Consider the following 12,351-nt stretch of genomic DNA (forward strand, 5'->3'; position numbering starts at 1 on the left):
GTTCGTACTGTCGCTGGCAGGAAGAGAAGGGAAGGATATGGGCTTGTAATTGGGCCTACATGGGACTACGTTGCACACGTGCGCTTCATAGGGCCACTTATATTTTATCTGTTTCGCAACTGGAGTCACCATCCCCAACGGTGCCCCCATCGGTGACCAAACTCTCGGCACCTGCTCTCCTCTGCATTGTCCTCGTCACTGCCCCACCACCACCTTCTGTAAATCACAGACCTATACGATGCGCACACAAGCAAGTACAACAAATATATCTAATTATTTACTTCTTCCAATGATTCCCTTCCATAAGCCTTCTCAAATATTCATACGACGCCACATATGCCTCCCCGGACGACCTCAATTGCAACATCAAAGCATCTAAACATCAGTAACACAAGCAAGAGGAACAGCAAGGTCTAACCCCCAAACGACCCGTTTGGTGTTCGGCACAAGCGTCTAAAACCGAGTGCGTGCCCGGAACAGGCGTGGATCTGTTGTGCCATTGTTTTTATCATTCCTAAAAGCACACGTTTATTTATAGCCTTGTACCAAGTGCACGATACAAAGGTCTCAGTGGTTCTCCGAAATAAGGGGCAAAAAGCCATCACCAAGTATTAGAAATAAACATCCATCACCCGTTATACATGTCTCATCAAAACCATGCTTCCTGCTTTCGTCCCCAAATGAGAATCCTGACAATCCATGGCTCAACACCTGGACCGGACTATTTAACAGGAAACTAAAGGCCATGACAAAAATGCTAAAAAAAAAAAAAAGAATTTTCTTTTACTTATGCTAAATTATTAATAAAAAATTGCCAGGAAATAACCTAAAGCATTTGAATGACGAATAGAAGCTAATATTACAACATTCGAGCAAAACTAAATGAGGGGGGAAACATATTCTACAACATACTCCTTTTCTCGGGGGTAGATATCCCTCAGAAAAGAATCAATTAGCGGCCATAATAAGGTGGGGGTTGCTGGTTCCTGTTCGCTCCTCTATCTAATTGAGAATATCGATTGGCTGGCTGTTGAGGGTGACCATCTTCTCTAGGACCCCTGGGGTTACGTCGGGTGACCCAGTTTTGCCGAACTGGTTGTTGACTTGGTGCTCTACTTGAGTGGAAATTTGAGCTATGCTGACCTTGATGGTAATTGTCATACGCACCATTATATGCAGGAGCATTTCCATGTACATTCACAAACCTGGCATTATAATTAGCATCTAATGGTTGATAGCCATGCCCAGTACCATGAGCCATTGAGGGATCATTTCTTCCATAATGATGAGATCTAGAGCGTTCATGGTTATTTCTTCCATAAGAATTTGATTGATGATGAGAGTTGTACATCGATGGTCCTGCATAAGGTTGAGTATAGCCATACTGCTGAGTAGGCGGAGTGTAAGGTGACGGATGTAGAGGGCCTTGAGGCAGAGGAGCTGACATATATCCAGATGCGCCATGATATCCTGAGTAGGAATCATACATTGGATAGGGAAGTGATTGCGGAGGACCCATTGGTGCAGCATAAGGATGAGCTTCTCCATTAATTATATGTCCATGTCCATTAGATTCAACCTTCAATTGTAAAGAGTTAACCAGAAGTCGATGTGCAGCCTCTCCAAGCTGCTTGCCAGAAATGGCTCCTGGTGGGTTATGCCTGAAATAAAAAGCCATTGCCCCAGTCAAAACTTAGGCCAGTCGGATGACTCTGGATAATAACATACTAAATCACAGGCATTGTTGTTAAAATAGCATTTAAATCTCGACATATCTATGCTTCTATTTTTATGTGATCCTCCAATTGACAAGATTTTCATCCCGCCAACTTAAATGTACATGAGCACAAACCTATTTTAACGTGATCTTCCAATTGATTAAGACAATAGTAAACAATTTATTTTTTTAAATATAAATTATATTTTTATCATACAAAAGTATTTTACAAATGGTAGTCATACTAAATATGTCAATCAATGAATTAAGGAAAATTATTTAAAAACTTACTCCTCCAGTCGTATTTATAAGTGACTTTCAACATGTTTAACCAAGAAAAACCTTAAAATTCGTTAACTTTGTCCAAAAATTTAGAAAATCTCCAACTTTGCACCTATTTCAATAACACAAACCTACATTCAACAGGGATAAATGAGGAAACTTATAAGAAAATTAATATATTAAATAACTGATTATAATAAATAATTATTTATACATACACATTAGTTATAATAATCTGAGTATGGCTTAGTTGACAAGTAATAAACATGATAAAGATTTTAGGTATATTATATTTAATAATATTTATATATTTTAATAATTATTTATTATGAAAAGTAAACTCTTGCGCCTTTAAGATAGAGTTGTATGTTCCAAGTTTATCAACTCCACGAGTTTATTTAAGCTCCTGATTTTGACAACCTCCATCATGGGCTTCACTATAAAACCAAAGGTTTTGATCTGATATCAATAGCCAAAGCCTTACCTCACGGTACCCAGGTTTCTGCGACCAAAATCTTCATGCCATAGAACAGGTTCAGGTTTCAGATCACCAACTGTCACGATCTGTATGGGAAAAAAGAACTCTATTACCTTTACAGCCTATATTAACAATGTAAGCCAGCTAAACAAAAGAACATATTATGTCAATCAGGCATGGGTTTAATTTAATAAACCTGCTATGTTGAACAACTAATAATTGGAAAGTAAAGGGTGGATAAAATAAGCAGCAGAGAGAAAATTCAAATACCTTCTTGGGACATTTAACTCCTTTAGGTGGCCGAGTAATGTGCTTATGCTTATCTGGTAGTCTGTATATAGCACATCTGCACAAAGTGGGAGTGAGAAAATGATTAAAATAAAAGTAAGTTTCAGCATATCAATGACCATAAATCAAGACTTGGTTGTCAAAACAAGTCATATTGACAATGAAAGGCTCACATGACTTGGTTGTCCAAAATATCTTCCATGCCTGCAACAGGCGACCTGAAAATTGGTGGGCAAGGTTCTCCAACACATAGTGATATGTAACCGTTCATTCCACCACTGCATGTAGCAGCCCTAAATAACATCAGAAGTAGTTCGAGCAGATCTTAAATGTCATCAAGAAGAAAAATAGTGCAGAAGCAAACAAAATTGAACAATTCTGATCACTCTAGCTTAAATAGCGGCCCAGCTCTCTTTTTAAACAATCAAAGCGTAAATAGACATTTGCTCTTCAATCACCCTTTCTACTTCTTCCTACTCAAATTATCATGGCTCGAGTAAGTAAATATGTTTATTGTCTGGAAAGAATAATCTCGTCCACTCAAAATTTGCTCCATCACCAAAACAGATTTGCAACTAAATCAACCCATGTTACTGGGACCACATATTAACATGTCATAAAAATCTGGGAGATCTACTTACCTAGCATAATATATTACTGACTGTCCCAGCTCGTGTTTAAAGTGATTATTATCCAAAAAGACAAATCATATGCTTTATGAATTAATCTATTAAAGGGAAACATTTATCAATTATGTCATAAAAGACTTAGTTCCATGTTCAATGACTCATCAGAAGTCCAAGTTTATCAATGAAAACAAAGATTCCTAAATGTTGTTGAGACTGATCATTTTATGTTTCATCACATCGCATTATATAAACTTTAAATTCAAACTAGGATTGTTGATCAGAAGCCACAACTTCCAAACAAAAAATTAAGGACACAATCATCAATAGATAACGCAGTTACATCTTCCCTCAAATAATAAAATTTTCTTCAGCAGATTGCCAAGCATAACCAACCTCTCTTTTGGATTGATTGGTTCCTTAACCTCAATGCGCTCTTTGTCTGACATATTTCTACATTTGTTGTCAAGTGTGTTTATGCATGCCGAGAGAGGATGACAAGAATTGACAAAAAGCAATTCAAACATGACACTGTTCCGTCGGGTTTCCTCTGCCTTTTTTGTGCATAACATAGTACAACATAAATAGACAAAATGAAAATCAGCAAATAAAAAGAAGGGGGGGAGGGATAAGAAAGGTGGATTGAATAATCAGACATCTTAGCAAGAATAGAAAACTGTGCCATACTGATAACAAGTGTTCAATCTTCCCAACTTCCGCAAGAAGACGTGCTTCATCAATAAAAGGCAATTTTGCAATACCCTGCACAGGAAAGCAATAGCGATATTCATGACTCCACAAGACATAATAATTACCTCTCTCAATTATCACTTCAACTCTAAAGCTAAATCTATAAAGTGAAAGCCCACTATTGGCTCTATTAATATTTTTACTGCCTCCTCGAACAATGACCCTTTAAACTTGCCGTGGAGACAGCACAAACACACCATACCTTGCGTAAAAATATCTTTTAACTAAGATAAATGCGGGGAGGGGGTAACAAAGCTCAGACTTCTAACCACCTGGTTATATAGGATCCAGTGCAATGCGAACAACCACATCAAGTCAAACATTTAAGAGGCTACAAATCATTTCATCAATACTAGCAAACTCAACTTCATTTGTAGAATATACTAAAGCCAGGGTACAAGTGCAACGCACCTGCCAAGCATAGCGCTTGCCATTCATGTCCACTTCGAAGTCTGACAAAGTAACAATGTGAGAAAGAAGAGCAACAAAGGTAACACGTACAAAACTTAATTTTCAAAATAAGCAGCATACCACTCGGATAAAAATCAATAATTGGTGAGTTTGGATCAGTCATCAATTTTCTATATGGCTGAGGAAGAGCGTGAGCACTGCACACAGGTCACAATTTATTCTTATGTAATGGACTAGACCATAACAACATAATCAGAACAAAAATGTACAGAGAGCAAACCTTGCAGCAGGAAAAACCCCTAGAAGCTGGTCAAATGGTTTGAACGGGGTCCCCAGGTCAAAGTTTATATTAAGTTCACTAAGGCCTTTCAGGTCAGATGCGAAGGGGGCATAGTGATAAGGATAAAACCTGATTCATAAACACCCAAGCAAAACAGGGACTATCAGCCTTTTATTGGTGCAAACCAAATCTAGAAAACATAAGCATCACGTGAGGCAATATAAAAAGGTACATAACTTGTATATTAGGCCTTCAATGTAACTCTGATCACGTTAACAAAAAGAGAGAGCGGTTTTATCCAGGGTTCAATCCCCACCCCCAAAAAAAAAAAAGGGCAGAAGGTTCAACCAATTTAAGGCCAATTTTTTTTAAAGATTGGGGTTAAAAATACACAAAGGATTTTCAGACAGCAACCCAACCATAACTGACCCATAATAATCTGATGAAAACTAAGTTGCTGCTTACTACAATCCAAACACCCCCCGGGGGAATTTTTTTTTTTTTTTAAAAAAAAAAAAGAAGAAAGAAGAAGAAAAAGAATGACTAATAGAAAAGAAAGCCATATCAGCATTAGTCTCATCAAATCACTTTAGAAGTAAAGGAACTCACCACTGCCAAGAACAAACCCCTTCATAATAATAGTGCATAACCCAACATAGGCCTTCTGTGTACTTCAAGACCTAAACACCAGAAATGCATCTTAAGCTAGATCTCCACATGAATCAAAATTAGCAACATTTCAAGTCAATTACTCACAACATCTTTCCGTATCAACTCAACTTCCTCAGGAGTTTTAGCAGAAAATTTTTCCTCATAATACCTCTCTTTCCAGCCTGGTTCTCCCAACTTAATCTGTTAAAATAAGAAACATCAGAGCAAATAAAGTGAAATTAAATGAAAATAACTACTAGCAAATAAAAATATTTGCAATATAGAAAGAATAACAGACATTTCATTAGCACCAATGCCACACTACTCAAAACAAGAAGCTAATTTCCAAGGATAAGCATGATGAACAGGTGCAGAAAGACTTGAAAATACAATCTTCAGATTGTTAAATTCAACATTTGTATGTTGCACCGAGTTTTTCTAGGAATCACTAGAACAAGTGCAAAGTGCCCAATAAAAAAAGGGATCTATCACCCAACCCAATTAAGAAAACATGCCATCACTTTAACATCGCAGGACAACCTTTACAAGTAAATATTAACTCCATAGCTGGACAGATAATCAAACCAATTAGAAACAAGTTTGCCTCTAATTTTTCCCATTGGCAAATTAACTTGTTGGAAACATGATTAGAATAGAGAAATTCAAATAGACAAACACAACTTTATCTATTTGAAAAAATGATACAACCACCAACAACAGAAACTATACATAACTAGTTGCCCCATGAATTTTAGAAAGCATTGAAACTCAACTGATATACATATGCAGGATAATTGAGCATGGACACCACAATATTTAGAATGTGAACTGTGAAGTCTAATGCACATCAGGACACCCAAAATGTAAACGACATGAATTCAACACTTCAGACCTTGTCCTCCTCCGGATCAGCTGAGTTGAATACATCAGATTTCTCACGCAACCTCTCCTTAAGTTTAGATTTCAATTCATCTTTGTTATCTTCAACCTAAACCAAAAAAGAGTCAACTCGACAGCAAAGGAGGGAAGAAATCACAAGCTAGAAACACTACTATGAAAACAAATTATTGTGGAAGAAAATAACAAAATGCTCTGACGATGTGTTAAAAACATTTAAAACTCCTCATCAGGCTCATACCCAATCACAGGTTAGCCTATGCACTAGTTCTAGAGAATGGTTGACAGTCAGAATAACATTTAAATGCCTCTCCTGAAGCAGGAAAACATACATCTATTTCAAGACTACTCTCAGCTTCAACAATAGCAGCACCAATAGTTGCTCCTGAAGATAACCTAGCAACTTTGGGAGGCCGCTCAGAAGCCTCAATATTGCTGTGATAAGTTTTGTGTATTTCAAGATTTGAAAATTCCTTTGTGGCTTGCCCAACATGGTTTCTAGCTGATTTTAAGCCATTTGATTGCCCAGATTGTTGATATGGAGGAGCTGGGGAGGAAACAAGACGAGAACCGTGAAACCGTGAAACTGGAACCAGAGACTCTGGCAGAACTTGAGGCTCAATATCATCACCCCTTCTCGCATGGGCCTTGTCACGTTTAATTCTTTCCGCTTGCCGCTGAAGACAAAGAAATAGGAAATGGAGTCACCATCTCACTTCTAGTATAACTACAGCTAAACCGTCAATATATATTGGAGGCTAAAATGTCTAGTTCTATAAACAAGTAAAAATATATTACAATACCTCACTTGTTGATTTTGGAATCAACAGAACAATATAATGAAAGATAAGCATTCATCAACATGAATATAAAACTTTTTAACATCTACAAAGTTCTTAGCATGCTCCCTTCTTCCTCCTCCAAGATATATATAAAGCAACAAATTAATCAAAAAGGGGAGAAAACGGAGAAAGAAGCAGAGATGAGAGAGACGGTCAGCAAACCAAAAGAACCTTCACTAATAATCAATTCAAAAAAGGATATTGAAATCCTAATTATTGATGGATATATCTAGCGCCAAGCGATTAATCCTCGTTAAAGTAAACAAAAAATAATAAAAGTATGACAAAAGGGTAATCAATCAAATTCAAAGCAACATCAATTCACCAAAGGAAAAGTTTCTAATTGCCATGTTGACCCTTAATCCCTAATTTAGAAATAATTTCTAATATATCCCCTAACATTCTTTTCCCATTGTGCACCATAAAGTCTCAATCTCATGATTACAAATTACAAAATGGAAGGAAAATATCTCAATGTAATGAATAATTGTTATTGACAGTATCCTGTAGGGACATATAATACGGACACATCAATACATAATGTCTGAGACGACTAAGCATACATGTACAATGCTCGACCCTAACCACTTAATCTTTTAATTTGTGAAGTCCTTCTAAATCAAAACACAAGTAAAACTATCCTATATATTCAGAACATCATACCAGAAAAACTAAGACAATAATGGATTTCCAGTCTCTCCTATATTTTTTAGTGGGGGAAGGGGCTGTTCAAGTTTGAGCCCTGTTGAGCAAGAGCATAAACGAAAAAATCATTTTAATGCACCCATGCCCATGTGTAGCGCATGTAACATGTCATGGTGGTACTGGTGTCAGACACATGTCCAACACGACACAGGTGAAAAATAGAGGTGTCACTGCCTTGACAAAACTAACAAAAGGCCTGAAATGAGTAAAATGTAGAACTCCCAATAAAGCATGAAAATATTTAGCCCCGTCTACTCAGCTAAGCACATCACTGAACAGCGGAAGCAGATAAAAACAGACCTGATGCAACCGAGCTCTTTTCTGGAATATTTTATCTTCATAAGATCCAACAGCCTGAATAAAACGTTCCACCCTGCTTAAGCAGGGCTGGAAAAAACAAAACGTAGGAAGAAAACAAGACAAGTTATAGAAAAGTTAAATATATGGAATGTGACGAAGCAGAACGCAACATGTCAAACCCAAATTGACATTCTATACCTTGCTTCCATCAGTTAAATAACCCCCCAAGGCCCTCAACTCCTTCTTGTATACTGCCATCAACAAGTTTATTGCACCCTAGAGCAATACATGAAACACAATTCCAAGAAATAGATCAGATATATGGCGTAGGCCCTACAGGGATAAGATCAGTTATAGGACCAAAGCATCATATCCAGCAGAGGTTATCTAACACCAAACACATTGTTATGTTTTAATCAAATTTTTAATAACAAACTCAAACTCAAAATAACCGGGTTAAGAACCTGAGATAGCACTATCCAGTCTCTTGTTGATAACAAGAAAGGCACGTTAGCTGGACACATAAAACCTAATATCCAAATTTGAATTCAAGGCCAAAAAGACAGTAAAGCAAAATGCGTAAGATGCTAGATTTCTGCAAGAATACACAATCCAGGTCAACTGACCAATAGTTTTCCATAATATTAAAATGAAACCCATTTTAGCTAACAAACCACTAGATTTTTAAATGTTTCCAGGGTCAATCAATACACATCTTACAGTGGAGACGCTGAAACAAGGATTCATACCAAACAATTTTAGAGCTTGACACATGGTGATATAATTACAGCACAACATGGAAGTCATATACAACATTTTCGATAGCCAAAATATTTTACAATAGCCACAAAAAGCCTGATCAAAAACAGAACGACAGGGGACTAACTCATGCATCACTAAAGAAAACTAGAAAATTTAAGTCAATGTGACATTTCAGAGCAAACCCAAGTTTAGAATATCAGCCTTAAAATATGAATGGCTAAATGTAGGCAACCGGTAAAGGAAACAGAATGCAATGAGTCGTAGGGTAAATCATACCTCACGAATCTCTAGGGTAGGCATATGCGGTAGAAAATCATTTCCAACAAAGAAACACATGAAGATAAAATCATCCACAATGCGTTCAAAATCAATCTCAAATGGAAGATTTGGTATTCTCATCTCATATTCCAGATATTCCCTCAGAGTCCAGATGTTTAGAAACTGAATGAGAAAGAACATATGTAAGAGTTAAAGACTGCATAATCTAGACTATCATTCCACGTGCAGGATAACATGACAAAAGTATTGAAGTTTAACTTGATAAAATCTACCTGGAAGGGCTTCTTAGCCACAACAGGACTGCCTTTTTCATCAAACTCTCCCGACTTTCTTTTACCCTTACCTTCACAATCTGCAGCCATATGACCCACCTGACCACATAAGAAGCATTTGGCTTGTCCAGGAGTAAATACGATCTGCAACAACCCATTTGCCACAAGTCATATCACTCTCAAAATGTAATGAGAAAACCAATGAAGAACACAGTCACAGGGATACCACTCGAGTTGAAAGATTTTAAGGATCAATAATCACACACCTCTCTTAGGACTGAGAAATGAATTTCATGGGTAGCTAAAGCCAACATAATCAAATCTGCATCCTGACATGTGATACCAAATGACAATATGATTGACCAAGTGCATAATAAAGAAAGCAAAGAAATGGAGAGAAGCACACAAGAAGCTGAACTTGAAGAAAGATAGAAGAGATATACCAAACCATACAGGCAATGCCGTGTATTTGGATCATAACCTCTCAGGTTTCTCTGAAGCCTGATATATGACATAATCTTGTGCTCCCCTTCACCAGGAACATTTGCATCAGAAAGAATAACCTTCAGGCATAAAAAGAATCATAGCATTAAAATTCCTCTCAATCAAGACACCCACAGGACATTTGCATCAGAAAGAATAACCTTCAGGCATAAAAAGAATTATAGCATTAAAAATCCTCTCAATCAGGACACCCATACCAGCATCCAGACAACTAAAAAGGTACAATGAGCTTCATACCTTAATATTTTGCCAACCAGGGTCACTGTTCAGCCTAAGATGAATGTAGTACTGAAGTGCAATTGATAAAACAGCCATAAATTCAGTTCCTGGGGTAATAACATTAGAATCAAAAACTTGTCCATCCTCTTTGGGAGGAAGCTTTCTACCCTCCCTCTCAAATTCCTCTCTCAACCTTGCTTCTTCAGCAGCCTGTGATTCAAAAATACGAGAAATTAAGAAGGGCAAAACCTATCCAATAAACACTGTCATTGTTCTTGTCATCTCATAAAAATGATAATGATAATGAGTTGAGAGGTGGTGTCAAAAGCTATCATGACATACTGCTTCTGCCGCATCTTTTGCTGCTCTGAACCGTCTAGATCGCTGTTGGTTCATTTTAGCCCTCGGGGCCACGCCATCTACAGTGAGACACAATAAGATGCATTCACCATGTATATAATAGTCATAACACCATCATCACTAACTAGACCAATCAAAACACATACCAATAGCCATAAATAGCAACTTCCGAGGCCGCACCATGACAAATAACCTGTCAATATAGTCAAACATGCACTCGAACACCTCGTCAAACGTAGTTGGGGATGGCTGCAATGCATAAAAAGCAAGGTGGTGAAGAATAAGTAAACGTGTACATTAAGGTGACGGGAAAAGTAGTAGCTTCAGCAGAAAAACCCAAAATATCAAAAGTTAAAATAGCAGTAATCTAATGTAATAGATATTCTAACCGCAGACAACCTTTAATGAAGATCAGAAACCAACAATGAAAGCAAAGATAAGTGACGACGTATCATAATCATGAACCGAAAGAGTATTCAAGCAAAAAGAAAGAAAGAAAAATGCACAGGATTGGTTAGAAACTCAATGAACATGTGTCACAATTCTATCTGCTTCTGAAATTCAGCAAAGAAATAAGCATTCAATGCATTGCGCCCTATTTCCACCTTAGGATTCATTATGATCTCATCTAGGTCCTCTGAATAGCATAAAATTGTCTACAGCAGTATAGCTAATATTCATCGCTGATTCAAAGAAGTGTGCAGCGCAATACGTAACATCGAGCATAGAACAGAAGCTGCAATCGAACACTCGGCCAGAGCCTAATATAAGAGAAGCAGCGAAACGATAAAAGTGAGGCATTAGACCATACCCGATCCTCGGGGTGGAAGCAGGGGTGAATGATGCCGTTCATGTCGAGGTAGAGGTTATCATATTCGATGTCATTAGGGTTCTTCTTACTTGTATCCACTGGAATTTCGACGCCGTCGATTACAACAGGTTCCTCCTCGATCACGTCCACCACCACTAACGGATACTTCTCCGCCAACCAACGATAAAAAGCCGGGACTCCCATCTTGAAGCCCTTGCAGTGTTCGTTAGTATTAGACTATAAACGGAATGCACCCACCAAACAGAGATTTGCAGAAAGATAAACCGCCAACTAATGTATCAAGATATGCTGCTATAGCCCGACCTTGAGTAACCCTCGGAGGAAAACGACGATGAAGGAGGGCACGAGTGCGCCACGGACCTCTATATTTTTCCAACCTAGATGCTGAATCAGTGAATTCGCGCGCATTTAAACGATTCCCATTTCTTAAAGAGAAGCCGCGAAGCTTTGTCTCTCGTGTGGGTTTTGGGACGGGATGGATTGCATAGCAAACTAGGGCACGGGACTTTAATGGAATGACAATGTTAGCCTCAAAAATCAGAATATAATGCCCATAACGGATGGATATTCCGTTGTCCTTTCCGCGAACACTTAGGCTTTGTTTGGTCCAATGGAAGGGAGGGGAAGGGAGGGAGGGAGGGGAGGGGAGGGGAGGTCACGGGTTTTGTTTGGCTGGAGGGGAGATTTCTTGTTTGGTTCACAAGGGGAGGGGAAGGGAGGAGATTATAAATTGAAAAATATACCCTTATCTTTATATTTAAACAGATTTATTCTTTTATTATAATATTTATATCAAAATTATTATTTCCTAATTTATCAATTTCAAAAAAACCAATTACCTCACTTATATGTGATAAAAAAAATTATGAAATAAAAGTATTATATATATAAGAAAA

At 37.6% G+C, this 12,351-nt stretch overlaps 1 protein-coding gene across 2 annotated transcripts; it reads right to left on the bottom strand.

The window, feature by feature from the left end:
• Positions 1-584: 584 nt before the first annotated feature.
• On the bottom strand, positions 585-11,920 carry LOC114740639 (5'-3' exoribonuclease 3). Of its 2 annotated transcripts, none has more exons than XM_028928828.1 (23): positions 11,435-11,920; positions 10,770-10,872; positions 10,606-10,682; positions 10,282-10,473; positions 9,984-10,103; positions 9,807-9,869; positions 9,541-9,684; positions 9,266-9,430; positions 8,426-8,503; positions 8,228-8,314; positions 6,713-7,057; positions 6,376-6,471; positions 5,589-5,684; positions 5,442-5,512; positions 4,833-4,961; positions 4,673-4,749; positions 4,553-4,593; positions 4,079-4,153; positions 3,788-3,945; positions 2,939-3,058; positions 2,748-2,823; positions 2,484-2,563; positions 585-1,661 (listed from the first exon to the last, which is right to left on the bottom strand). In XM_028928828.1, the coding sequence occupies exons 1-23, from the start codon at positions 11,636-11,638 to the stop codon at positions 953-955; spliced, it is 3,306 nt and encodes a 1,101-aa protein (XP_028784661.1). In that variant the 5' UTR covers positions 11,639-11,920; the 3' UTR covers positions 585-952. The 2 variants fall into 2 exon arrangements, with proteins under 2 accessions (XP_028784661.1, XP_028784662.1); XM_028928829.1 differs by having other exon boundaries at positions 2,939-3,043; positions 11,435-11,919.
• Positions 11,921-12,351: the final 431 nt, after the last annotated feature.

Source organism: Neltuma alba, unplaced genomic scaffold (assembly GCF_004799145.2).
Source record: "Neltuma alba isolate B1F8T4 unplaced genomic scaffold, ASM479914v2 tig00003186_pilon, whole genome shotgun sequence".
In the NCBI taxonomy this organism is placed as follows: domain Eukaryota; kingdom Viridiplantae; phylum Streptophyta; class Magnoliopsida; order Fabales; family Fabaceae; genus Neltuma; species Neltuma alba.

Coding starts and splice junctions, on each gene's coding strand:
- LOC114740639 (XM_028928828.1), bottom strand. CDS start 11,638: ATGGGAGTCCCGGCTTTTTATCGTTGGTTGGCGGAGAAGTATCCGTTA. Junction 7,058..8,227: donor AAAGAGCTCGGTTGCATCAG/GTCTGTTTTTAT, acceptor CTTTGTCTTCAG/CGGCAAGCGGAAAGAATTAA. Junction 4,962..5,441: donor GGGGTTTGTTCTTGGCAGTG/GTGAGTTCCTTT, acceptor TTTATGAATCAG/GTTTTATCCTTATCACTATG.